Source organism: Pelophylax lessonae (genome assembly GCF_965119305.1).
Source record: "Pelophylax lessonae genome assembly, chromosome: 1".
NCBI classification, from domain to species: domain Eukaryota; kingdom Metazoa; phylum Chordata; class Amphibia; order Anura; family Ranidae; genus Pelophylax; species Pelophylax lessonae.
The window spans coordinates 787,984,853-788,009,454 of NC_138768.1; the positions used below are offsets into that span (position 1 = coordinate 787,984,853).

Sequence of the window (24,602 nt, forward strand, 5' to 3'; positions counted from 1 at the left end):
ATGATCTCCATTCTTACACAGGGGAGAATGACAGGCGGCTGTGTTTACATTTGCCGCCTGCCTTTCTCCCGCTGTAACGGACAATCGCGAATGCCCGGCGGACATCGGGTCCGCTGGGCACACGCGCAGGGGGGTCCGTGAGCGAGCAGGAGCGCGTCTCCGGCGGAGCGCGCTCGCTCCCTAGAGCCTCACAGGCTAGCGACGTAGCCCTATGTCATTTTGCCTGTGAGGGGCTGACTGCCACAGTAAATATACTGTGGGCGGTTGGCAAGTGGTTAAAAATGAATTAAATAGTGTTCTAAGTTAGTGGTGCTCATATACAGTTTAGTTCTGCTTTAAAGTGATTGTAAAGGTATTTTTTTTTAACAAGCATGTCTATACTTACCTGCTCTGTGCTATGAATGCCGCTTCCCATGGGGGGCACTCATGCATGCTCGCTCCCAAGCCCCGCTACTGCATCCACAGACAGCTGGACCTAGCCCCTCTCCCCTGCTCCCTCCTTACTGGCTTTGATTGACAGCACTGGGAACCAATGACTCCCAGTGCCCCAGCAAGACCCAGGAGTGAGGGGAAGAAAAGAGCTGCAGACGTGCACAGTGCTGGATCAAATGAGGGCTCAAGTAAGTAAAAAAAGGGGGGGGAGAGGGGATGCTAATGGCAAAATTTTTTTACCATAATGCAAGGAATGCATAAAATTGTGGGCAGCACAGTGGTGTAGTAGTTAGCACTTTTAGCAGCAAAGGGGTCACTGGTTCGAATCCTAACCATAACACCTGCCTGGAGTTTGCATGTTCTCCCTCTGCCTGCGTGGGTTTCCTCCGGGTACTCCGGTTTCCTCCCACACTCCAAAGACATGCTGGTAGGTTAATTGAATCCTGTCTAAATTGGCCTTAGTGTGTGTATGTATGAATATGAGTAAGGGACATTAGACTGTAAGCTCCTTGAGGGCAGGGACTGATGTGAATGTACAATGTACAAACGCGATTCCAAAATAATTGGGACTGTACAAATTGTGAATAAAAACAGAATGCAATGATGTGGAAGTTTCAAATTTCAATATTTTATTCAGAATACAACATAGAGGACATATCAAATGTTTAAACTGAGAAAATGTATAATTTTAAGGGAAAAATAAGTTTATTTTAAATTTCATGGCATCAACACATACAGTGCCTTGCAAAAGTATTCAGCCCCCTTGAACTTTGCGACCTTTTGCCACATTTCAGGCTTCAAACATAAAGATATAAAACTGTAATTTTTTGTGAAGAATCAACAACAAGTGGGACACAATCATGAAGTGGAATGACATTTATTGGATATTTCAAACTTTTTTTACAAATAAAAAACTGAAAACTTGGGCGTGCAAAATTATTCAGCCCCCTTAAGTTAATACTTTGTAGCGCCACCTTTTGCTGCGATTACAGCTGTAAGTCGCTTGGGGTATGTCTCTATCAGTTTTGCACATCGAGAGACTGAAATTTTTGCCCATTCCTCCTTGCAAAACAGCTCGAGCTCAGTGAGGTTGGATGGAGAGCGTTTGTGAACAGCGGTTTTCAGTTCTTTCCACAGATTCTCGATTGGATTCAGGTCTGGACTTTAACTTGGCCATTCTAACACCTGGATATGTTTATTTGTGAACCATTCCATTGTAGATTTTGCTTTATGTTTTGGATCATTGTCTTGTTGGAAGAAAAATCTCTGTCCCAGTCTCAGGTCTTTTGCAGACTCTATCAGGTTTTCTTCCAGAATGGTCCTGTATTTGGCTCCATCCATCTTCCCATCAATTTTAACTATCTTCCCTGTCCCTGCTGAAGAAAAGCAGGCCCAAACCATGATGCTGCCACCACCATGTTTGACAGTGGGGATGGTGTGTTCAGGGTGATGAGCTGTGTTGCCTTTACGCCAAACATAACTTTTTGCATTGTTGCCAAAAAGTTCGATTTTGGTTTCATCTGACCAGAGCACCTTCTTCCACATGTTTGGTGTGTCTCCCAGGTGGCTTGTGGCAAACTTTCAACGATACTTTTTATGGATATCTTTAAGAAATGTCTTTCTTCTTGCCACTCTTCCATAAAGGCCAGATTTGTGCAGTATACGACTGATTGTTGTCCTATGGACAGAGTCTCCCACCTCAGCTGTAGATCTCTGCAGTTCATCCAGAGTGATCATGGGCCTCTTGGCTGCATCTCTGATCAGTCTTCTCCTTGTATGAGCTGAAAGTTTAGAGGGACGGCCAGGTCTTCATAGATTTGCAGTGGTCTGATACTCCTTCCATTTCAATATTATCACTTGCACAGTGCTCCTTGGGATGTTTAAAGCTTGGGAAATCTTTTTGTATCCAAATCCGGCTTTAAACTTCTCCACAACAGTATCTCGGACGTGCCTGGTGTGTTCCTTGTTCTTCATGATGCTCTCTGCGCTTTAAACGGACCTCTGAGACTATCGCAGTGCAGGTACATTTATACGGAGACTTGATTACACACAGGTGGATTCTATTTATCATCATTAGTCATTTAGGTCAACATTGGATCATTCAGAGATCCTCACTGAACTTCTGGAGAGAGTTTGCTGCACTGAAAGTAAAGGGGCTGAATAATTTTGCACGCCCAATTTTTCAGTTTTTTATTTGTTAACAAAGTTTGAAATATCCAATAAATTTCATTCCACTTCATGATTGTGTCCCACTTGTTGATTCTTCACAAAAAATGACAGTTTTATATCTTTATGTTTGAAGCCTGAAATGTGGCAAAAGGTCGCAAAGTTTAAGGGGGCTGAATACTTTCGCAAGGCACTGTATCAAAAAAGTTGGGACAAAGCCATGTTTACCACTGTGTGGCATCCCCTCTTCTTTTTATAACAGTCTGCAAATGTCTGGGGACTGAGGAGACAAGTTGCTCAAGTTTAGGAATAGGAATGTTGTCCCATTCTTGTCTAATACAGGCTTCTAGTTGCTCAACTGTCTTAGGTCTTTGTCGCATCTTCCTCTTTACGATGCGCCAAATGTTTTCTATGGGTGAAAGATCTGGACTGCAGGCTGGCCATTTCAGTACCCGGATCCTTCTACGCAGCCACGATGTTGTAATTGATGCAGTATGTGGTCTGGCATTGTCATGTTGGAAAATGTAAGGTCTTCCCTGAAAGAGACGTCACCTGGATGGGAGCATATGTTGTTCTAGAGCTTGGATATACCTTTCAGCATTGATGGTGCCTTTCCAGATGTGTAAGCTGCCCATGCCACACGCACTCATGCAACCCCATACCATCAGAGATGCAGGCTTCTGAACTGAGCGCTGATAACAACTTGGGTTGTCCTTGTCCTCTTTAGTCCCGATGACATGGCATCCCAGTTTTCCAAAAAGAACTTCAAATTTTCATTTGTCTGACCACAGGACAGTTTTCCACTTTGCCACAGTCCATTTTAAATGAGCCTTGGCCCAGAGAAAATGTCTGCGCTTTTGGATCGCTTTTTAGATATGGCTTCTTTTTTGGCCTATAGAGTTTTAGCTGGCAACGGCGAATGGCACGGTGGATTGTGTTCACCGACAATGTTTTCTGGAAGTATTCCTGAGCCCATGTTGTGATTTCCATTACAGTAGCATTCCTGTATGTGATGCAGTGCTATCTAAGGGCCCGAAGATCACGGGGCATCCAGTATGGTTTTCCGGCCTTGACCCTTACGCACAGAGATTATTCCAGATTCTCTGAATCTTTAGATGATATTATGCACTGTAGATGATAACTTCAAACTCATTGCAATTTTTCTCGGAGAAACTCCTTTGTGATATTGCACCACTATTTTTCGCCGCAGCATTGGGGTAATTGGTAAATATCTGCCCATCTTGACTTCTGAGAGACAGCGTCACTCTGAGAGGTTCTTTTATACCCAATCATGATGCCAATTGACCTAATAAGTTGCAAATTGGTCCTCCAGCTGTTCCTTATATGTGCATTTAACTTTTCCTCTTATTGCTACCTGTCCCAACCTTTTTGGAATGTGTAGCTCTCATGAAATCCAAAATGAGCCAATATTTGGCATAACATTTCAAAATGTCTAACTTTCAACATTTTGATATGTTATCTATATTATATTGTGAATAAAATATAAGTTTATGAAATTTGTAAATTAGTCCATTCCTATTTTACTCACAATTTTTGGAATTGGGTTTGTATATATAAGCGCTGAGTAAATTGGCAGCACTATATAAGTACCTGAAATAAATAAAATTAAGGTTAAAAAAATGTTTAGGCTTTAGAACCACTTTAGGTGTTCACCGTTTGCACAGAGCAAAGTAAAGGGAGAGTACAGTTACAGAACATTTTAATACAAGAGAGTTAGAAGGTTCCTGCTCTTGAGAGCTTGCATTCTAAAGCAATGTATCTATTTATTTCAATGTATTTATTGCAATTGCCATAGGCTGAGGTTTGGCATTCAGAAACATAAGTATATTTTGGAGACCTCCTGACATATTACAGCACAGTCTCTAGCATAAGTAGGCATTTTGTCACAGACTATAACAGCCAGACAAACCTCTCGTTCAGAACGATCCATTTAAGATACTAATTTGCAGCAGCTCTGCGGTGCAGCTGTAAGCGGCCTCATGCAGCCGCACTTTATGGCTTCCCAGCATGTTGCAGTAAAGCCCTATTAGCTAATTCACACAGCGAAGTATGGCTTTGGAATGCTTGGGTAGAACAACATACATCTCCAGAGTATACAAATTAAAGACCTCCAATATCATTTTTTTTTAAATAAAGCTTTTTATGGAGTAAAGTGAACATTTTAGTTGATAATCAAATGACACCATTATGCAGACTTACTAGATTTGCAAATTTACAGGTTTTTACAAGCCAGTTGGGTCCCTTCCTCAGGAAATCAGTTTAAGTTTTTTTTCCCTGTATTTACTCAAAGAGCCTGCTTGTCCTTAAATGCTTGTGAATATATTTGCCCTATAATTTGACAGCTTTGAGTCAACACCATTATAGGGACTGCAGTGCAGTAAATGGGCAAACTGTTCAGTGTAGCTTCCAGTCACCTCAGGATCAGATTTGGCGGAATTGGAATGTGGACAATAAAACTTGCACACGGCTCGAGTGCCATGCCCTTTCCTATGAAACATGGCATTGTTTGTTAGGCTTGGCTCAGCTTCCAGTGGGTATATAATAGTAAAAACTAAATAATATACCTCACACTTAAATTATGCATTTTCTGTTTTTAATACAACTTCTTTTTGCAGTGTGAGCTTATGGGATTAACATTTGCCCTTGGAAATAAAGTATGTTGACTGCTACAAGTGTTTTGCAAAGAGCTTACACAGCATTTCCTACTTTTCTATGTATTCATGGCCCGCTTAAGTCCACATGAAAATATCTGCTACACTAACATATTCTCCGCTGCTAAGGCACAGGAGTGGGTTTTATAGAAAGTGTGTAACCCACAAAGGAATTGGTAAAACAACTTGGACATAGATACTGAGGAGTCTATGCTGATTCAGTTATTGGACCAATATTGGCATTCGGTTTACTTTGCCTGTAAAAGATTTTGTAAACCTTGAAAAAATGGGTACTAAATTTCAGCCCCCCCACCCAAGAATTGACATGGACATGTTGGGCAGAACAGATGTGCCCACATTACACATTTATTGACAATGCCCCATCTAACCTGTAGAGCATTTTTTTCTAGCTGGGATTTATTTTTTTTAATTTAAAAATAATTTTCTCCTTTTTTTTTTTTTTTTAAGAGAATAACCACTTTACCGCTGAAAGGTTTTATTTATCCACTTCATGATTAGAAACATTTTTTGCTATTGAGTACTGTGCTACTTTAACTGGCAATTGTGTAGTCATGCAACACTGTTCTCAAGTAAAATTTGTCTTCTGGTGGAATTTGATAACCCCTGGGTTTTTTTTTTTTTTTTTTTTATATATATATATAAACGTAAAAAGACCAAAAGTTTTAAAAAAAATAATATTTTCTACTTTGTGTTATAAAGCATATCCAAAAAAATAAAAAAATAAAATGTCTTCATAAATTTAGGCCAAAATGTATTTTGCTACAAGTCAAAAAAAAAAAAAAATCCCAATAAGTCTACATTAATTGATTTGTGTGAAAGTTACAGCGTCTACAAACTGTGATATATATATATATATATATATATATATATATATATATATATATATATTGAAATTAATGCAGCTATAGATGCTAATACTGGTAATGGCGGTACTGGTACAGCAGCAGGATCATTTTTAAAAAGGCTTTACCTTTCATTGTAAAAGGCAATCTTTGAGCTTTGAGCAACTGATTATGCCTAGGATGAGATTATGTCACCAATCTGCTGCAGGTGGAATGAAGTATTTCCTCAGTCTCTTTTGGTATTGCACAGAGCGGCCTCTTACCTCCTACTCTAGGGTCTCCCGTCAGCGCTCTCTGCTCCACCTCTTTCCAATGTGCCCCCATAGCAAGCCATTTGCTATGGGGGCACATGTACAGGCGCGTTCCCATGCCAAGCTATGTGCATCCATGAACACACACAACCTGACTGGCTTGCCTGCCCTGCCCCCCACTCCCTCCCTCCCGGAGTTTGATTGACAGCAGCAGGAGCCATTGGCTCTCGCAACTGTCTTTGTACCTGTGAGAGCAAGGTAGAGAAAGTAGCACTGCTGCAAACAGGTACAGCGCTGGATCAATACAGGACTAGAGTACATATTTAGGGAGGGGGTGGGGAGAACAGCTAGCAGCAGGTTTTTTTTTTTGTCTCAAAGTGGTTCTAAAGTCAGAAAGTTTTTTATTTTAATGTATTTTTTGCATTAAGATAAAAAACCTGTGTGCAGCAGCCTCCCTAGCCCCCCTAATACTTACCTGAGCCCCATCTCTATCCAGCGATGTTGCACTAGAGACTTGACTTCCCAGGACTCTCCCTCCTGACTGGCTGAGACAGCAGCAGAGCACCATTGGCTTCTGCTGCTGTCAATCAAAGTCAGTGAGCCAATGAGGAGAGGGGGGCGGCGGGGACCTAACTGCGGCTACATGTCTGAATGGACTCACAGAGCAGTGGCTTAGTTTGGGTGCCCCATAGCAAACTGCTTGCTGTAGGGGCGCTTGGCAGGAGGGAGGGGCCAGAAGCACTGGCGAGGGACCCAAGAATTGGATGATCTGGGCTGCTCTGTTCAAAACCATTACCCAGAGCAGGTAAGTATAACATGTTTGTTATTTTTAAATGAGACTTTAGTATCACTTTAATGCAGGTAATGCATTAAGGTACAAAAACTTTTAACTTTAGAAACACTTTTTGATAACATTGACCTGCACCCAGACTGCTGATTTTTTGTTTTCTAAACTTCATTGGAATAATTTTTTTTTTTTTTTTTTATCCTCCCTAGAGTTAAGTTTTATATTAAACTTAAAAAATTTAAACTGAGCCAAAGATGAAGTTACTGCATAAGCAGGAATTTATTTCTGTAAAAAAAAAAAAGTGGAAGATGTAGACCGCTAATGTTACATGCGACGTTTGCAGAAAAGGTTGCACCTAAACCTCCCCACTTCCCCCTTGCTCACATTCCAAGCCTACTGATTGGTATTTAATGTTTAAGAAAGGCTCTTGAACCAATAGATTTTGAAGGTGGGAGAAAATAGGAACAGGAATGTTTTTTACAGTAAAAGTTGAGATTTGAAAATATGTTCTGTTTCCTGTCTCTATTGATTGATTCGATCTGTTATTTTCACGGAAGGTAACCTCTGCTTTAGCATTTTTATATGCACTTTTTGAATTCCCAGGGTTTGTGACAGGTTTACTTTAAGCCTTTACATATTTGGCACTTAGCCCTTAGTACTGTAATGATCTGGCAGTACATACACATTGTTAAGTTGGACTTAGCAACTGATCATATGCAAGTGGGCTGGGAGACGTCCGGCCACTAAGCCCTTTAAATTTAAAAAAAAAAAAAAAGCTGAACTGACATATGGGGCCCCATCTTTAAAATGTATCGGCTCCAGTAACCTGCTGTTGCACTCGCAAGTAGCATAATGTATTATTAAATGACTTTAAATATTATGTATGGGAAACTAAGTTAAAAAAAAAAAAAAAGCGTATGGCATTTCGAACAGAGATTTATTTTTGTCCAACTATACATCCGTGTTTAACTCTGTTACTATTTTGAGATCAAAGCCCCTGAAGTTGTGCCTCAGATGTATCTTACAGATGTATAAACCTGTGGGTGAACAGCCAGGGAAGAAAAGAATAATGTTAATGTAAAATACCATGCAGGCTGCTTCTTAATTTCCTGCATTGGCCAGTCATCAAAGTATGGAGATGTAGCATAATGCGTTAGAATTTACAAAATTTGTTGCTTTAAATCTCCCTTATATTTATGTATATACTGTATCTAGACTATGTGTGCGTAAACTTTCTTGTGTTTATTCTGAGTATTTATTTTGTAGTTGACTTGGAACACATGCGAACGGTAAAAGCAGATAAACACCAGAGGTTTTGCCAAGAAAATGGTCTCGCAAGCTTTTTTGTCTCGGCAAAGAGTGGAGATTCTGTAAGTTGTAAAACTATGTTATATGTTTACTTTGCTTTTTTGTGTTAAGAGTGAATGTTTGCTGCAAACAACAAAAGGGTTGATTTACTAAAACTGTGCGTGGTAGCCAATCCACTTCTAACTTCATCTTGTTCAATTAAGCTTTGAGAGACAAAAATGAAAGCTGATTGGATTCTATGCAGAGCTGCTCCAGATTTTGCACTCTCCAGTTTTAGTAAATCAAATCCAATGTGTTTTTTCACATTTTTGTTACCTGCCTGCTCTAATACAGCATATTATACCCCCTCTATGCCTCTGCCATCCTGAGAGTTGGAGTGGAAACTGATTGAGGAGGCATCTCAGCTAAACACTCCAGGTCACTGCTGGTGCATCATAGAGTTACGTCTTGTTGACAACTGAAGGAGTGCTGGAGTGTTTGGCTACGTTTTTGGCTGGAATATAGAAGTTATCAAACCTGGTGGAAATGAAAGCAGACCAAAATCTAGACTGAGTTGTCCTTTATTTGGGAAGGTATGGCTGTAGAGTAAATTATGTTAAGTTAGGAAAGACCTGACTCACTATATAAGCTTTATAAAGCAGGTCTGATGACTCTCCCTGATTCACAGGAAGTAGGATTGTTAGATCAAAAATGGAGAACAACACTGAAACTGGAGAGGCTGCACACCCCAAAATAATCCTAGAAAAAGAAGGTACAGAGGTACCAACCTCCAGGGGTTTTAAAGCAGCAAAAATGGAAATAATATAATGTAAGAACTATATAATTTTCTTAAAAGGTACTTCTTTATTGATAAATACAAGGTATGAAAAACAAATTCAATAGGACATTAAAATACATCCCCATAGGGGGAAAAATAGTATATTGTGAGCTCTGGTTACAAAGAATGACATGAATTGCAAAATGACAACCGCACAATAGATCATCACACATGGAAAAAGCACCCCAACACGTTTCGACCTGTGTATGAAGGTCTTCTTCAGGGGGTCTGTGACGTCAGATAGGCAAATTCAAACAAGGACCAGAGATAAACAATAAATGGCTACGATATCCTCTAGAGACATGGAGATGTGTGGGTTCCCTCACCACAGATGACAGGAACAGGTATATACACCTCTATCTGGAGATTTTGGTATCAAAAGCATGCTATATTTCACTAAATGTTGGGCAGGTGCTCATGCCCCTCTATGGCGGGGATTTTGTGACTCCTTGTAGCCCCACGTATCTGTTCCTGCCATCTGTGGTGAGGGAACCCACACATCTCCATGTCTCTAGAGGATATCGTAGCCATTTCTTGTTTATCTCTGGTCCTTGTTTGACTTCGCCTATCTGACGTCACAGACCCCCTGAAGAAGACCTTCATACACAGGTCGAAACGCGTTGGGGTGCTTTTTCCATTTGTGATGATCTATTGCGCAGTTGTCATTTTGCAATTCATGTCATTCTTTGTAACCAGAGCTCACAATATACTATTTTTCCCCCTATGATCTAGTTCTTACATTATATTATTTCCATTTTTGCTGCTTTAAAACCCCCGGGGGTTGGTACCTCGGTACCTTCTTTTTGTAGGATTGTTAGATGATCGAGAACCTCTCTCCATTGTGGGTGCTGATGTCTTTGGAGTGTATTTTCGGTGAAGACTGCTGATGTAAGCACTGCTGTGCATTGTAGCTAAATCTGCCAGTGACATGAAACCAAAGCACCACAGGACTCTTTTTATAGCTGACCAGATTTTATTAGCAATACCCTGTTTACTTAATGGCTTCCTAATCTGGTAAAGTGGACTTAATGTGTATAACTCTTTAGCCCCTATAATATCGGTTGATGTGTTCTTATATTTTGATCCTGCCATGTACTGGTATTCAACCCCCACCTTTTGTAAGTAAGGCTGGTCATAAATTGATCAGTTTTTTTTGTTGATCAGCCAGTAGGCCGATCCAAAAACTGAGCAGATCCCCAATCCACACAAGCGAGGTGGATGGAATAATCCTCCCCACTTTGCCATTGTATACTGACAGCAGGGACTCCTTCACTGTCAGATTTTCCTGATCAGAACTGCAGGCTAACCGCAGGAAAATTTTCCAACAAGCTGGTTTGAAATAAATCGATCATTAGAGCGATTTCTCTGGAACGAGAACAACCATAAATGGATCGAAATAGGGCCGGTTCCTGCTGAACCAAATACATTTTGATCCATGTACGGCCAGCTTAAGTTTAGCATTTTCTGAGATTGATCTTTGACATGTAACAGTAATCATACAAGATGATGTACTAAATAATCCTCTACACAGCCTATACGTATTTGTCAATTTATTCAACTCAGATAATCTTCTGTTTTGCTGTTGCTGCCTACATTGCACTTTGTATTCTTACAGGACAATGTTATATCTCAATGGTCTCATGAAATGTTAACAGGTTTTCACGTACACATGGTGACATATTAAATTCATTACCTTCATTGTCCCAGTGGAATGAAACTGGTGTAGGAAAGGTCAGAATAGCTGTCACATTTTCATGTAAGCTGGCAAAGCTCCATTTTTAAATTCCCTAGAAAGAAAATCTAAATTTTTACTCTTCTCTTTAGCGAATAAATAAATGCTGTTTAGAACATGGTCAAATGTCCAGTTGAAAGTTGGTTTTGGTCAGATCTGTGATTGACGTTTAGAACGCAAACGTCTGCCTAATTCTGCAGTACTATGGCAGGACCCTCATCCCATTCTTCTGCAATTGAAGCAAGAGATGGTCTCTCCTCTCACTAGGACACTAATTGCTCCGGAAGGATGATGAGAAAATGGCTAATAAGTGTATTTGGTTAGACTGATTACTGTCTAAGGTCAGTTACTCAGAAAATATTGAAGACAGAGGTATCTAAAATGCTATACAGAGGCCTCTAAGACTTTGTTGTGTCCAACCATCCCAGTCCATGGGGATGCTTCTACTCAGTTGCATTGAATTGTTAAATAGGTGAGGGTGGAGGTAGAAATCTTATGTCTTGTCCTGTATGTATTATTCAGGGGGGCTACCAGAAGACCTACAAGTCATGCCCAATGTGCTTGCATGCAAATTTGCATAGTAAAGAGGCCATTTTTTTTCCTTTAGCCCCGCTGATTGCTTTGAGGGTGCTGCAGGTGAAATGGTCAACATGACAGGTTAGTTGCGAATCTGCAGTATTTAAATGAGGCTTTTCCAGGTCTCTAGTAGTACTTAGTGCATGGATGCAGATCTTTTCATTACTCTCCATTGTTTAATTCCTAATGTTTTAAGCTAGTGAGGTTTGCCATATTCACTGTAAAACAAAGAGACAAATGTACGTTCCATGAAACAAATCTGGTATATGTATTGGAATTCAATGGCTAAACACAACACTTTTCTGTATTAAAAAGACACCAATTTCAAAGCTAAAGTTATTTTAAGGACTGTTGAGTATAAATTCTTCGTTTACATATCGTCAGTGTTTACAATTCAGGAAAGACTTGATTTATTTGAAAGTAACTGGAGGATGTCTGCTTTTAATCATTTAAACTCTCATTTTTTTCCTTTGTAGGTTTTCCTGTGTTTTCAGAGAGTCGCAGCAGAGATCCTTGGAATCAAATTAAACAAGGCAGAGATTGAACAATCCCAGGTAAGGATACATTTAGTGCTTAAAAATGCTTTTAGAAAAGTACCACTGGTAGTCATGTACCAAGTTACTAAAAAAGTAAATAATTACGTTAGCTTTATGTTATACACACGAACCACTTACTGTTTACTGTATACACAACCACGCAGCCTATCCTCTCTGGGTAGTATACAAATTATATAGAACACAGTTACACAATATACTAAAACACATTATGCAGAAAAGGTATAAATGTAGTTCATTAAAGCTAAACTCTAGGTAGATGTAAAAGACACAAATGAATGCAGTTCTGTGATTGGTATTACTTAAAGGATAAATTCACCTTTAAATAAATACATAAATGCATTTTTTTTTTTTTTGCGGGTGCAATGCAGGGCACCTGCAGACTGTCTTTGTAAGCTGTCTACTCCTACCTTGTACAGACAGGCAGTTACACACTGACGGGAAGACGCAATGAACTACAGCGCTCTGATAGTTTGTTGAGAACTACAAGCCAACAGTACTTGTAGTTCAATAATTCACAGAACTCTTTTCAAAAAGTGACAGCGGATGCAGGGAGAAGATCCCCTGGCCCGCTGTTAAGGGGGGGGGGGGTAGACCAGGGAGCAACTGCAGGAGCCTGGACAAATTACATGTTCCAAAAGGTGAACTTATTCTTTAAATTTATTTTACTGCAGAGCTTCAATTTAAGGGGAATAGGCAGTACACAAAGTCCATCAGTTCATATGCTGTCAAGAAGAATGGTGACTGAAAGAGAAAGCAGACTGACAGAGAGACGAGCTCATCATTGTGCTTTTTCTCCTTTCACTGTTTAGGCACAGGCTGGGGCCGACCTAAACTCAGGAGAAGTAGGTTGATTGATGCTGGCCATCAGTCCGAGGACATTTAGTAGCAAAAAAAAGTACTTTGGGGAAAATCTCTTGATAGAAGTTTCATATTTGAGAAAATTATTTATTATTATTATTATTATTATTTATTTCTACGTTGATGCACTTGTTATGTTTATCTTGTTATTTAGTTCTGATTTAACATATTGAAAATTATCATTTGTCGTGCTACCTAGAGATAAATAAGGCTAAAATGGGCAAACATTTAGTTATACCTTTTAATAGCTAAATAAAAACTTATAAAATCTTTTGAAGGACTCAACTTCTTCATCAAGGTTATAGGCAGATCCACAGGTTAAAAAGAAAAAAAAAAACACAAAAAAAAATCTTACTATTCAAATATTGTGTGCTATGTTTGAACAACGTTCTATATGCACTGCATTTGGATGATGGTGTTCTTGCTGGTTTTCTGGGACCCTCGGCCCCTACAGCAGTCCAGCTCAATTTAGAAGAAGCTTCTGTCCCCCTAGATAGTGGTCAGCTACTGGGTGGGAATGGAAGGATTCCAGAGGACATAGCTTTAAGTACACATTAAGGCACATCTGTACACACAGAGGCACATTTGATGTTTAAAGTAGTATACTGCAGCCAAATTTTGTCTATACTTGTGCATTCATCACTTATTTTGGATACCTTCACACACTACAGACATATGTTTGCTCTGACGATCCTTGGCAAATATGTAAATTAATACAAGACAAATTTCACCAAGTAAATGAAGAGCCAACTACAGTGGGGATAAGAAGTATTTGATCCCCTGCAGATTTTGTAAGTTTGCTTACCTACAAAGAAATGAAGGGTCTATAATTAGTTTTATAGATGTATTTTAAATGAGGGAGACAGAATATCAACCAAAAATCCATCTAAATGATTCAGAGGGTGATTGGGAGAAAGGACAGTGGCCAGATGAGACCAGAATTGAGCTCTTTGGCAATAACTCGACTCGCCGTGTTTGGAGGAAGAAAAATACTGACTATGACCCTAAGAACACAATCCCTACAGTCAAGCACGAAGGTGGAAACATGCTTTGCGGCTGTTTCGCTGCTAAAGGTACAGGCTGACTTTACCGCATTGAGGGACCAATGGATGGGGCCATGTATTGTAAAATCTTGGATGAGAGCCTTCTTCCCTCAACCAGAACACTGAAGATGGGTCATGGATGGGTCTTCCAGCATGACAATGACCCAGAACATACCATCAAGGCAACAGAGGAGTGGCTCAAGAAGTAGCCTTAAAGATTTAGAGAGGATCTGTAAAGAAGAATGGACCAAAATCCCCCCTTAGATGTGTGCAAACCTGGTAACAAACTACAAGAAACGTCTTACCTCTGTGCTTGCTAACAAAGGTTTCTCCACCAAGTACGAAGTCAAGTTTTGCTTGGGTATTAAATACCTATTTTACTCACTGAACTGCAACTCAGTTTATAACAATATTATGTTTTTTTTTCTGGATTTTATGGTTAATCTCTCTCGATCTTTCAAATACACCTATGATAAAAATAGACCCTTCATTTTTTTGTAAATGGACAAACTTACAAAATCTGCAGGGGATCAAATAATTATTTTCCCCACTGTACATGAAGGTCTAAAACATAGATCATCTAGTACCCAAGCAGCAACCTTTCTTGAGTGCCGGTTCACATATGTGCGGCTGCGGCGATCGCATATAATATCGGAGCGCACTGCTCCTTCATTATATGCGATCGCGTGTGCGGTGCGAATTCAGCCATACACTCTGTATGGCTAAATTCGCACTGCACCCGCAGCAAAGACGCACAGGACCCTTTTTTTGAGCCGCATCAGGATCGGATCTCACAGTGGTTCACACTTGTGCGATCCGATCCTGTGCGAACTGTAAGATCGCACTGCGATATGCGATCAAACTGGGGGTGTCGTTAAGGTTACATTGACACCCCCAGCGTATCGCATATGGCAGTGTGAACTGCCAAGGGTGCGTTTGCGATGCGGGAACAGGTTGCGAATTCGCAGCCTTCCCACATCGCATAAGTGTGAACCGAGCCTGAGTTGAACAATTACAGTAGCTTAAAGTTTTTTTTTTTTTTCATCCAGTACTTTTTTTTTCATGAGTAGGGGATAGTTGAAACTGCCACATGTTTGTTATTTTACCTCTGATAATGCTGTGGGGGGTGCGGTGAAACATGTTATGTTTTTCTTTTTCTTATCAAGTTCTGCAATTTTTTATTATGATTTTTAATATTGAAAAGCTATGTTGACCTTAAGACAAATTGAGATAGGGCCATTTAAGTACTGGATTATAGAAAACAGAACTTGTCAATAATTTATTATGGGGGTCTACTTGGGCTGCTAGTCTGGTGGGATTCTGAGCTTTATTGGACAGCATGAGTAAAATCAGAATGGTGGTCCTTCTTTACCAGGATACATTAAGTGAACATTTCTTATGTGGAAGGGGGCTTTTTTCTCATCCAGCACTTTTCCAAGAGCCGGTCTATTATTGGATATATATGCAGGCTATGGACAGAATGTCATCTGTGTCCAGCATTGTGTTTTTTGGAGGTCATCTGTGTCCTGTTGGAGAGAATTCCCCTCTTTCTGTCCTGTAGACATAACCTCGCATTAAATCTCTTTAAAGTGAGGGAAACCTGGTCTTAGAAAAGTGTCACCAGAACACGTCTCCAATGAGAGATTTACTCCAATTTACTTCTATTCCTATCTCTTCTGGCCAAAATGTTGGATCTGAAGCAGTGCTTTAAAAGACTGGGTAGCTTTTGTTACATTATAGTTTTCATCTCTATTTGGCTGCTGGAAACTCTTGGCATTGCTTTGAAAAACTCTGTGCAACCAGGCTTTATTTGTTCCCTTGTCTACGGAGAAAGGGTGTTGAGCAATTCACGCACACTGCAAGCACTTGTTGGTCTCATAAGAAAGAAGATTGCTGCAACACAGAGGATCTGCAATACTTTTTAGTGAGGCATTTGCTAGTTTATCACTGACATTAGAACTTTATTCAGATAATGAAAACTGATTATACATGATTTATATAGTGGCAACAGTTTGCACAGCTTATCGGTAAACTTCCCTATTTAACCACTTAAGGACCGCCCGCCGCAGTTATGCTGCAGCAGGAAGCCCCTCCTGCGCAAACCGACGTAGATATACGTCGGTTGCGCGCCTGCAGCGTGTGCCGCCGCGCTCCCGCCCCCACTTGGCTGTGGGGACTTGGATGCATGGGGCAGGCAGCTCTAATTGCCACCTGACACCCGCAATCGTTCCCCGCTGAGAGAGAAGGACGGTCGGCTATTGTAAACGCAGCTGACCGTTCTTTTCTCTGGAATGATCACAGAGTGCCTGTGATCCTTCTATGTAGGATTACAGGTCTCTGTGATCATTTCTCAAGCCCCAACCCCCACAGTTAGAATTACTCCCCTAGGCTCACATTTAACCCCTTGATCACCCACAGTATTAACCCCTTCCCTGCCAGTGTAATTATTACAGTAACAGTGCATATTTTTAGCACTTATTACTGTAATAATGTCACTGGTCCCAAAAATGTCAGGGGTCCAATCTGTCCGCCGCAATGTCGCAGTCCCGCTAAAAATCGCAGATCTCCGCCATTACTAGTAAAAAAATAAAAATGACATAAATCTTTCCCGTAGTTAGTAGACGCGATAACTTTTGCGCAAACCAATCAAAATACGCTTATTGCGATTTTTGTTTTTTTGTTTTTCCAAAAATATGTAGCAGAAAACAAACTGGCCTAAAATGTTAAAACATTTTGATTTTTTTAATTTTTTGTTGGGGGGATGTTATTGCAGAAAGTGAAAAATTGTTTTGGTTTTTTTTTTCAGAATTGTCGCTCTTTTTTTGTTTATAGTGCAAAAAATAAAAATCGCAGAGGTGATGAAATACCACCAAATGAAAGCTCTATTTATGGACAAAAAGGACATCAATTTTATTTGGGTAAAGCGTCGCACGACCACGCAATTGTCCATTAAAATAACGCAGTGCCGAATCGCCAAATATGGCCTGGTCATTAAGGGGGCAAATCTTTCCTGTCCAGAAGTGGTTAAATGCAATCAAAAAAAGGACCTTTTTTCCATTAAACGTCAACATGTTTTCTGCAGTCTCAGTCTGACGTTATTCTCAGTTGCAGTAATGTTTGGAAACAGTTACATATCTTATAAACTGTTAACTGACTCAATTTGATTTCATATATTATGCAAGCAATTACAGCTTGTGTTTTTCAAGCATACATTTAAATCCTAAAAAATGTTAATTGACAGCTGAAATGTTTGTACGCTGTAGTGTTTAAGTGAACACGTTGAGCACAGTTAATTACTTGATGATTTTCTTAAACTAGCTGAAGACTTGATAGCTTGGCATGATAGATAACAGTACTTCACGCTGGCCCTCTACAAATGAACTGCAATTGTTTGTAGATAACCTAAACCTCTGTACATCATTCCCTTGTTTGCATGAAACATTTTAGTAATTGCAGGCAAATGTTCTATTTAGTTCGTATGTATAGTGTCTACTTATTGAGGTGCTGATCGGGTTATTTTTAACCACGTTAGGTACTTTTAATTCTTTCAATTAAGGAGAGTCTCATTCAGTTTGAACAGAAAATGTATTTATCACAAGTAGTTTTATATACTTTTACATATCGTACATTCACATTAATCCCTGTCCTTAAGAACTTACAATCTAAGATGAAATATCCGTTTTGGCTGAACAGACCCTTTACATTCCCATAATCCCTGGCACACTTTCAAAACAAAGTCAGAGTAGGAGTCACATGAAAAACAAAACCAACCAATTCCCAGCTCAATTCACCAACCAGTTTGCTAACCAATCAAATTAACCTGTCCAAAATGCGTTAAAACCGGGATTTAGTTAGCACACATTTGCAAATGCATGTGTAAGCTTTAGGGCCACTTCACGGCACCCTGTGTTACCTGCATTCAACTCCTGAAATCTATGAGAGTCTCCACAGTGGAAGCACATGCACTCTAATGCATAGATAAGGGCCTGGAGGGAGCCCAACCCTCCTTAAAGGTACTTGGGGGCACAGTGGATGCCCAGCTGATAGCACAGTGGCAGCAAAGTCATCCAGTGTGTCCACTCACCAGTATATATCAACAACAAACAAAATGGCCCCTGCCCCACCTATAACTGGCCTTCACAGCAAAGAGCACATGGAAGGGCAACGCATGTTAAACAAAACCAACGAATTCCCAGCTCAATTCACCAACCAGTTTGCTAACCAATCAAATTAACCTGTCCCAACAGTATGCGTTAAAAACAGGGATGGTTGCAGAAATTAGAAAGGCCTAATATCCGATTAACATTTTTCTCTGTGGCTGAAACATATTTCATGCACTGGGCATTAGAAGCAGCGAGTGAACAAGCAGCATCAGAGCAGAAACCTTTATAGAGCAGGGCTAGTCTGGTCCTTGAAGCCACAACATGAATGCACCAAAAAATAAAGTGCAGCTGGTACCCACTTTTATTCTGTTGTTGACAAGTTCATATTTCCTTCCTGCCGAAAAACTGAACTATTAACCTAGAGAAATAACTATACAATAGTCTGAGAAAAGGGAGCATCCTTCAGGACAAAGCAAGCACATAGCATGGGGCAATCTATTAGAAGCAAGGAATTGCAACAGAGAAAATGGAAGCGTTAACATGAATGCAGTGGCCATGATAAGTACTTTATATTTCTACATTTTATTTTTTTAATTTTTCATGTTTTTAAGTTTTTCATGTTCTGTTAATCTCCCATCCACCTTTCATAGTCTTTTGTCATATTTCTTATCCATCTGTTTTTGTTTCTGACTGTTTTTCTCTCTCTTTCTTTCCTTGTTTCTTCTGCATGATCATTCCTTTCACTCTCGATTGTAATGTTGACATCGACTTGGCAGCGTATTGTAAAGGCAGAAATAGTGAACTATCCAGAAGACAATGCACTGTTGAACTCTGCAAACTCTCAGAGTAAAATCTGCTCATTGCAGTAAATGGAGGTATTAAAAATGGTGAATACTGCTAGTGCTTCATAGTTAACAATATAGATAGAAGCTGAAATACATTATTTTTTTTCCCAAGAAATTCTGGGCACTTGATCCAAGCCATCTAGTGCTTTCACATGGAACAGTTTTGTTGTAGGCCTCATTACAGCAAGTGTTGTGATTTTAAATGACATGCTGAACTAATTCACAAATTGATCTTGATCCTCTCTGCTTTATATTAGACCTATTACTGTCCTAGCTGCTGTAGCAGGGAGAAGGAGAGGGAGCCCACTACACACATATCAGAGGTAGATGCCTTAGATGTACCTTAGATGCTAGTACCCACACCTAGCAGTTCTCATGTCCTAGATGTGTGCAGGATGCAGCAGACCTCTTTTCACTAAAAGTTTTTGACCATGCTTCCGGGAACCCACCCCACGCAATATTTTTTTTTTTCTGAACAATTTCTCATAAAATACTGGGGCCCCTTTATTGCATAGTAAACTGAAATACAAAGATTAACTAACCCTTTAAGACAATCTGTCTCAATCAATTTCGCTACCGCATTTAAACGTTCTTCCCAGACCAATCTATTAACCCTCTATGAAGAAGTGAGCTGCCATCTAGATAAAGGAAGGCCTGTGGATGTGCTGTATCTGGACTTTGCAAAGGCATATGATACAGTTCCCCACAAACGCTTACTGTACAAACCTAAGATATGTAGGTATGGACCATAGGGTGAGTACCTGGATTTTAAACTGGCTCCAGGGGCGAGTCCAGAGAGTGGTGATAATTGGGGAGTACTCAGTTTGGTCTGGTGTGGAGAGTGGGGTCCCCAAAGGATCTGTCCTGGGACCCATCCTGTTCAATTTATTCATAAACGATCTAGAGGATGGCTAAGCAGGGCAATAACTTCTACACAGAACGTGGAAACCTTACAAAAAGACCTGCACAAAAAAATGGGTTGTGCAACTACATGGCAAATGAGGTTTAATGTTGAAAAATGTAAGGTAATGCATTTGGGTGCCAGAAATACGAATACAAGTTACTGGTTAGGGGGGGAACTTCTGGGGGAATCTAAGATGGAAAAGGACCAGGGTGTCCTATTAGACAAGAAGCTCAGCAATGGCATGCAATGCCAAGCTGCTGCAAGCAAAGCCAACATAATACTGGCATGCATAAAAAAGGGGATTCACTCCATGGATAAAACGATAATTCTCCCACTCTACAAGACTCTGGTCCGGCCGCATCGCGAGTATGCCGTCCAGTTCTGGGCACCGGTCCTCAGGAAAAATGTGCTGGAACTGGAGAGAGTCCAGATAAGGGCAACAAAGATAATTAGGGGAATGGAGGACTTCAGCTATGAGGATAGGCTACAAGCATTGAACTTATGATCTCTGCAAAGGAGACGCTTGAGAGGGGATATGATATCGATGAACTAATACCGTACTGGTGACCCTAGCATAGGGAACAAACATACAAACATTTCAGTGAAAGGGAATTTAAAAAGACACGTGGCCATTCACTAAAATTAGAGGAGAAGCAGTTTAACCTTAAACTGCGTAAAGGGTTCTTTACCGTCAGAGCGGTAAGGATGCTGAATTCTCTTTCACAAGCAGTGGTATCATCAGGGAACATGGATAGTTTAAAAAAACTATTAGAACGGCACCTTAACTACCACAACATACAGGGGTATACAATGTACTATTAACAGCAAACAAACACACACACACTCAACATAGGTTAAACTGGATGGACTGGTGTCTTTTTCAACCTCACAAACTATGTAACACATGCACATACCTACACAGAAAGATTGATTTTGGATAGAAGCAAGTAAACCTAACTAGAAGGTTGTTTTTATTTTTGGCAAAAAAAGGCAAAGCACCTGAAAGCAATTCATATAGCAGGAAAAAAAAAAATACATAATTCACTGTGCACATGGTATCCTTGTTGGGAATAGAAATAGGGGACCTAAGTGGAAACACTCCCTAAAAATCCACCATTTTAAAATAGCCTGCCCCTCTTTTTTCTATATCCTAGTTAAGTGATGAAATTCCCATGATATAAATGTAAATATATACCAATTAGCCATCATTTTATTACCACCTACCGAATATTGAGTAGGTCCCCCTTTTGCAAGCCAAAACATGGGCTCCACTGTACCTCTGAAGGTATGCTGTGGTATCTGGCACCTAACCATCAGTAGCAGATTATTTAGGTCCTGTATGTTGCAATGTGGAGCCTTCATGGATTGGACTTGTTTTTCCAGGGCATCCCACAGATGCTCAACTGGATTGAGTTCTGGAGAATTTGGAAGCCAAGTGAACACCTCCAACTCATTGTGTTCCTCAAACTATTATTGAAATATTTTTGCAGTGTGGCAGGATGCATTATCTTGCTGAAAGAGGCCACTGCCATCAGGGAATACAATTTCCATGAAGGGGTGTACTCGGTCAGCAACAATGTTTAGGTAGATAGTATGTGTCAAGTAACATCCACATGAATGGCAGAACCCAAGGTTTCCCAGCAAAACATTGTCTAAAGCATCGCACCGCCTCCACTGGCTAACCTTCTTTCCATACTGCATCTTGGTGCCATCTCTTCCCCTGGTAAGGGACGCACACGCACCCGAACATCTACATGATGTAAAAGAAAACAAGATTCATCAGAGCAGCTCAGCTTCTTCCACTGCTCTGTGGTCCAGTTCTGATGCACAGGAGCATATTGTAGGTACTTGTGGCTGTGAATATAGGTCAGCATAGGCACCCTGCCTGGTCTGTGACTATGCAGTCCTATACACAACAAATTATAATGGCCATTTTTTCTGCTTTAAACATATCAACTTCAGGGACAATATTATCACTTTCTGTCTAATATATCCCACCAAAATTCAGATCCCATTGTAACAAGATATTCAATATTATTCACTTAACCTGTCAGTAGTGCTAAAGTTATGGTTAATTGGTGCATATATACTGCATATCCGATATCTCCTAGTTGCAGATTAGCAATTTGGCAGACATTACACAGGCTAAGTGATGGTGCTGATTCAGGCTGTGTAGATTTTAACTACCAAGATGTAAAAACCTGGTTAATTTTCAGTTTCTTATTATCTTTAGGAAAGACAACAGTATCTGCACCACATATGGTCCTTATCCAGAGGTTGGCCAAGTTGAGGACATCTTAGGACTTTAGCTCCCAGCAGAAATAGGATTAAGATCTCTTAGGCTGACTATAGATGGTTCAGACTGTGTGTGGAAAGGCTGAATGTACCAAGTTGATCAATTGATCAACCTGAGTACAACCAGCCTGCCGCATGCACTTGCGATTATTGCTAGCGGCTGCTATAGCCGCTAACAATAGTCACTGTCTTCTCCCAGCGGGGAACACAATTGCTTGGCAGGAGGGATTCCCCTGTCAGAACTGTCTGGGTTGATGGGGGAATCAGGTGAATTTCTTTCCTGCAACCATTTACACAGTCTATGGCTGGCCTTCGTGTCAGTCATTTTCTGTTAGGGACCCCAACGTCAAGCTGATGTTTATTTGAATAGTGAGCATGCCAAGGTGTGGGGCTCTTAGGAGAATGAAAAAACAAAAAACAAAACTTGTGTTGGCTACTTGTAAACCATTATGCTACATTATCTTGTTAATCTTAATCACATTTTGACTTACAAACATCCTAATGCCATTATTGTCTGTGATTGCAGAGAGTTGTGAAGGCCGACATTGTAAACTACAGTCAAGAGCCAGTCACCAGAATGGTCAACCCTCCTCGGAGTTCCATGTGTGAAATACAATGAAAGTGCAGTTGATTTGAATCATGGAGCTTACAAGTGACTTCTTCGATTGCACAGACCAGTGGTTCATCATGTCCTTCATTCTAACAGCGACAATCTCTATAGTGCATTTTGAGGTTTCAAAAACTTCCTACAATATTTTGTTTCATAAAGCAGCAGACAGCCAGGTTGGCACAAGGCCAAGGCTCAGACCACACACTAGAAAATCTAAATTAAAAAAGAGTGTTCAGAATCCTCTGCAGCATACCCATGCCTTCACATGACTGCTGTATCTTAAGAGCAATAGACGAAGCAGAGAATGGTGTCTTTTAACAGTGTTACATCGATACCGGCAACCAAGGTTTTCTATATTTTCGTACAATATATACATATGACTGAGGTGACATGGTGAAACCAAAGGATGTATTTGGTTCAGCAATGCTGGCTTTCATCATGTAGCATTTTAAGAACCTCAAACTGAATGTAGACAGAACACAGGAAGGCTTACTCTTAACTTTTCTTTTTTTGGCTATTTTAAGGGGTGAGCAAATGGGAATTATGAAAAAATAAATAAAATCTGGATTTTTTTATTTTTGACAAAATTAGGTAATGTGTGCTGTCCTGAATGTACAATATTTAGTTTTATGCATTCAGAATAATGGAATGTTGTGCTGATCCTTTTTTAATTTCTCCAATATATCTTAAAGAGGTAGTTTAAGGGACCTTTGTAAACACAAGGTACTATAGCTTATTTAAAAGATTTATGAAGAGCAACATTTTATAAACATAAAAACTGCAAACGGTATGTGGTAATATATTAATTTTACTCATAGACATTAGATGGTTATCATTACCCCATCCAACTGGTTTCAGCTGTGCCACTTAATGATTGTGAAGCCTGATTTTTATTTTGCCAGCTGACTATTGTTGGCCCAATAAGACCTAGAGGGTTGCATAGAACTACACTATAGATCTTAAAGCAGCTTTAAGATTGTAAGCTTTTATTTGTTTCTTAGCGTTTTAAGGCTGCTTCCATTCACAACTAGAGTCTTAATGTTGGGAAAAGGGGGGTAAATCTGAAAATGTCATCCTTTCTCTGAGGTTTAGGTGTTGAGATCAGGTTGCAGTTTCCACTTGCCAAGATCACTACAGTCTATGAATTCCTTTTAAGGATCTATGGTGTCAAGGCTGCACCTCTTCAATCAACTTTTAGGAAAATGCTATATGAAAGAAGACGTTTCAGTGAAAGGATAGTGCAGTACTTTCATCCAGCACGTTTCAAGGATAAGTCCAACCAGGCATAGTACTTGTGTTATGCATGGATATTTGTGACTGAATCAGTAATTGGCTTCTTGAATCTCTTGCAAGTTACTGGATTTCCCCAGATCTGTGCGCACTACTCCTACTACATTCCACATAAGTTGACATAAATAAGTAATCATACAGGGAATTAGCATCCTTCCTGTGGCAAATGGGTGGAGCCAGGGGCTCTGGTGGAAAGATGTCAACTTTGGACTAGAGGGGATAAAAAAACAAAACAGTCTGTAAGTCAGTCCTCTGCCATCTCTCCAAAACTCAGCAGTTTTTGATTGGTTCTTCTTTTACAATTAAAAGCTCTAGTTAATTTTTTTAAAACTTTGTAACCACTATAAAGTTTTATTTGTTTAATTTTCATTAAGTACGTATCGTCTTATTCATTTTTGCGTATCCAGCAAAAATGATCATCCTGGTAAGGAAAATAGTTTACACACTGAAATTTAAAAATATTTTTAAAACAATTGCTATAAATGCATAATAA

The 24,602-nt window shown here is 39.9% G+C and overlaps 1 protein-coding gene across 2 annotated transcripts in view; it reads left to right on the forward strand.

Annotated features, from left to right (window-relative positions):
• RAB28 (RAB28, member RAS oncogene family) overlaps positions 1-23,430 on the forward strand; it is a 198,967-nt gene extending 175,537 nt beyond the window's left edge. The window contains exons 5-8 of one of the 2 annotated variants that reach the window (XM_082257172.1): positions 8,438-8,541; positions 12,081-12,158; positions 18,942-19,040; positions 22,736-23,430. In XM_082257172.1, the coding sequence (XP_082113298.1) occupies positions 8,438-8,541; positions 12,081-12,158; positions 18,942-19,034 (275 nt within the window). In that variant the 3' untranslated portion in view covers positions 19,035-19,040; positions 22,736-23,430. The remainder of the gene's footprint in view (positions 1-8,437; positions 8,542-12,080; positions 12,159-18,941; positions 19,041-22,735) is intronic. The other variant, XM_082257171.1, reaches the window with a different exon arrangement.
• The last annotated feature ends 1,172 nt before the right edge of the window (positions 23,431-24,602 follow it).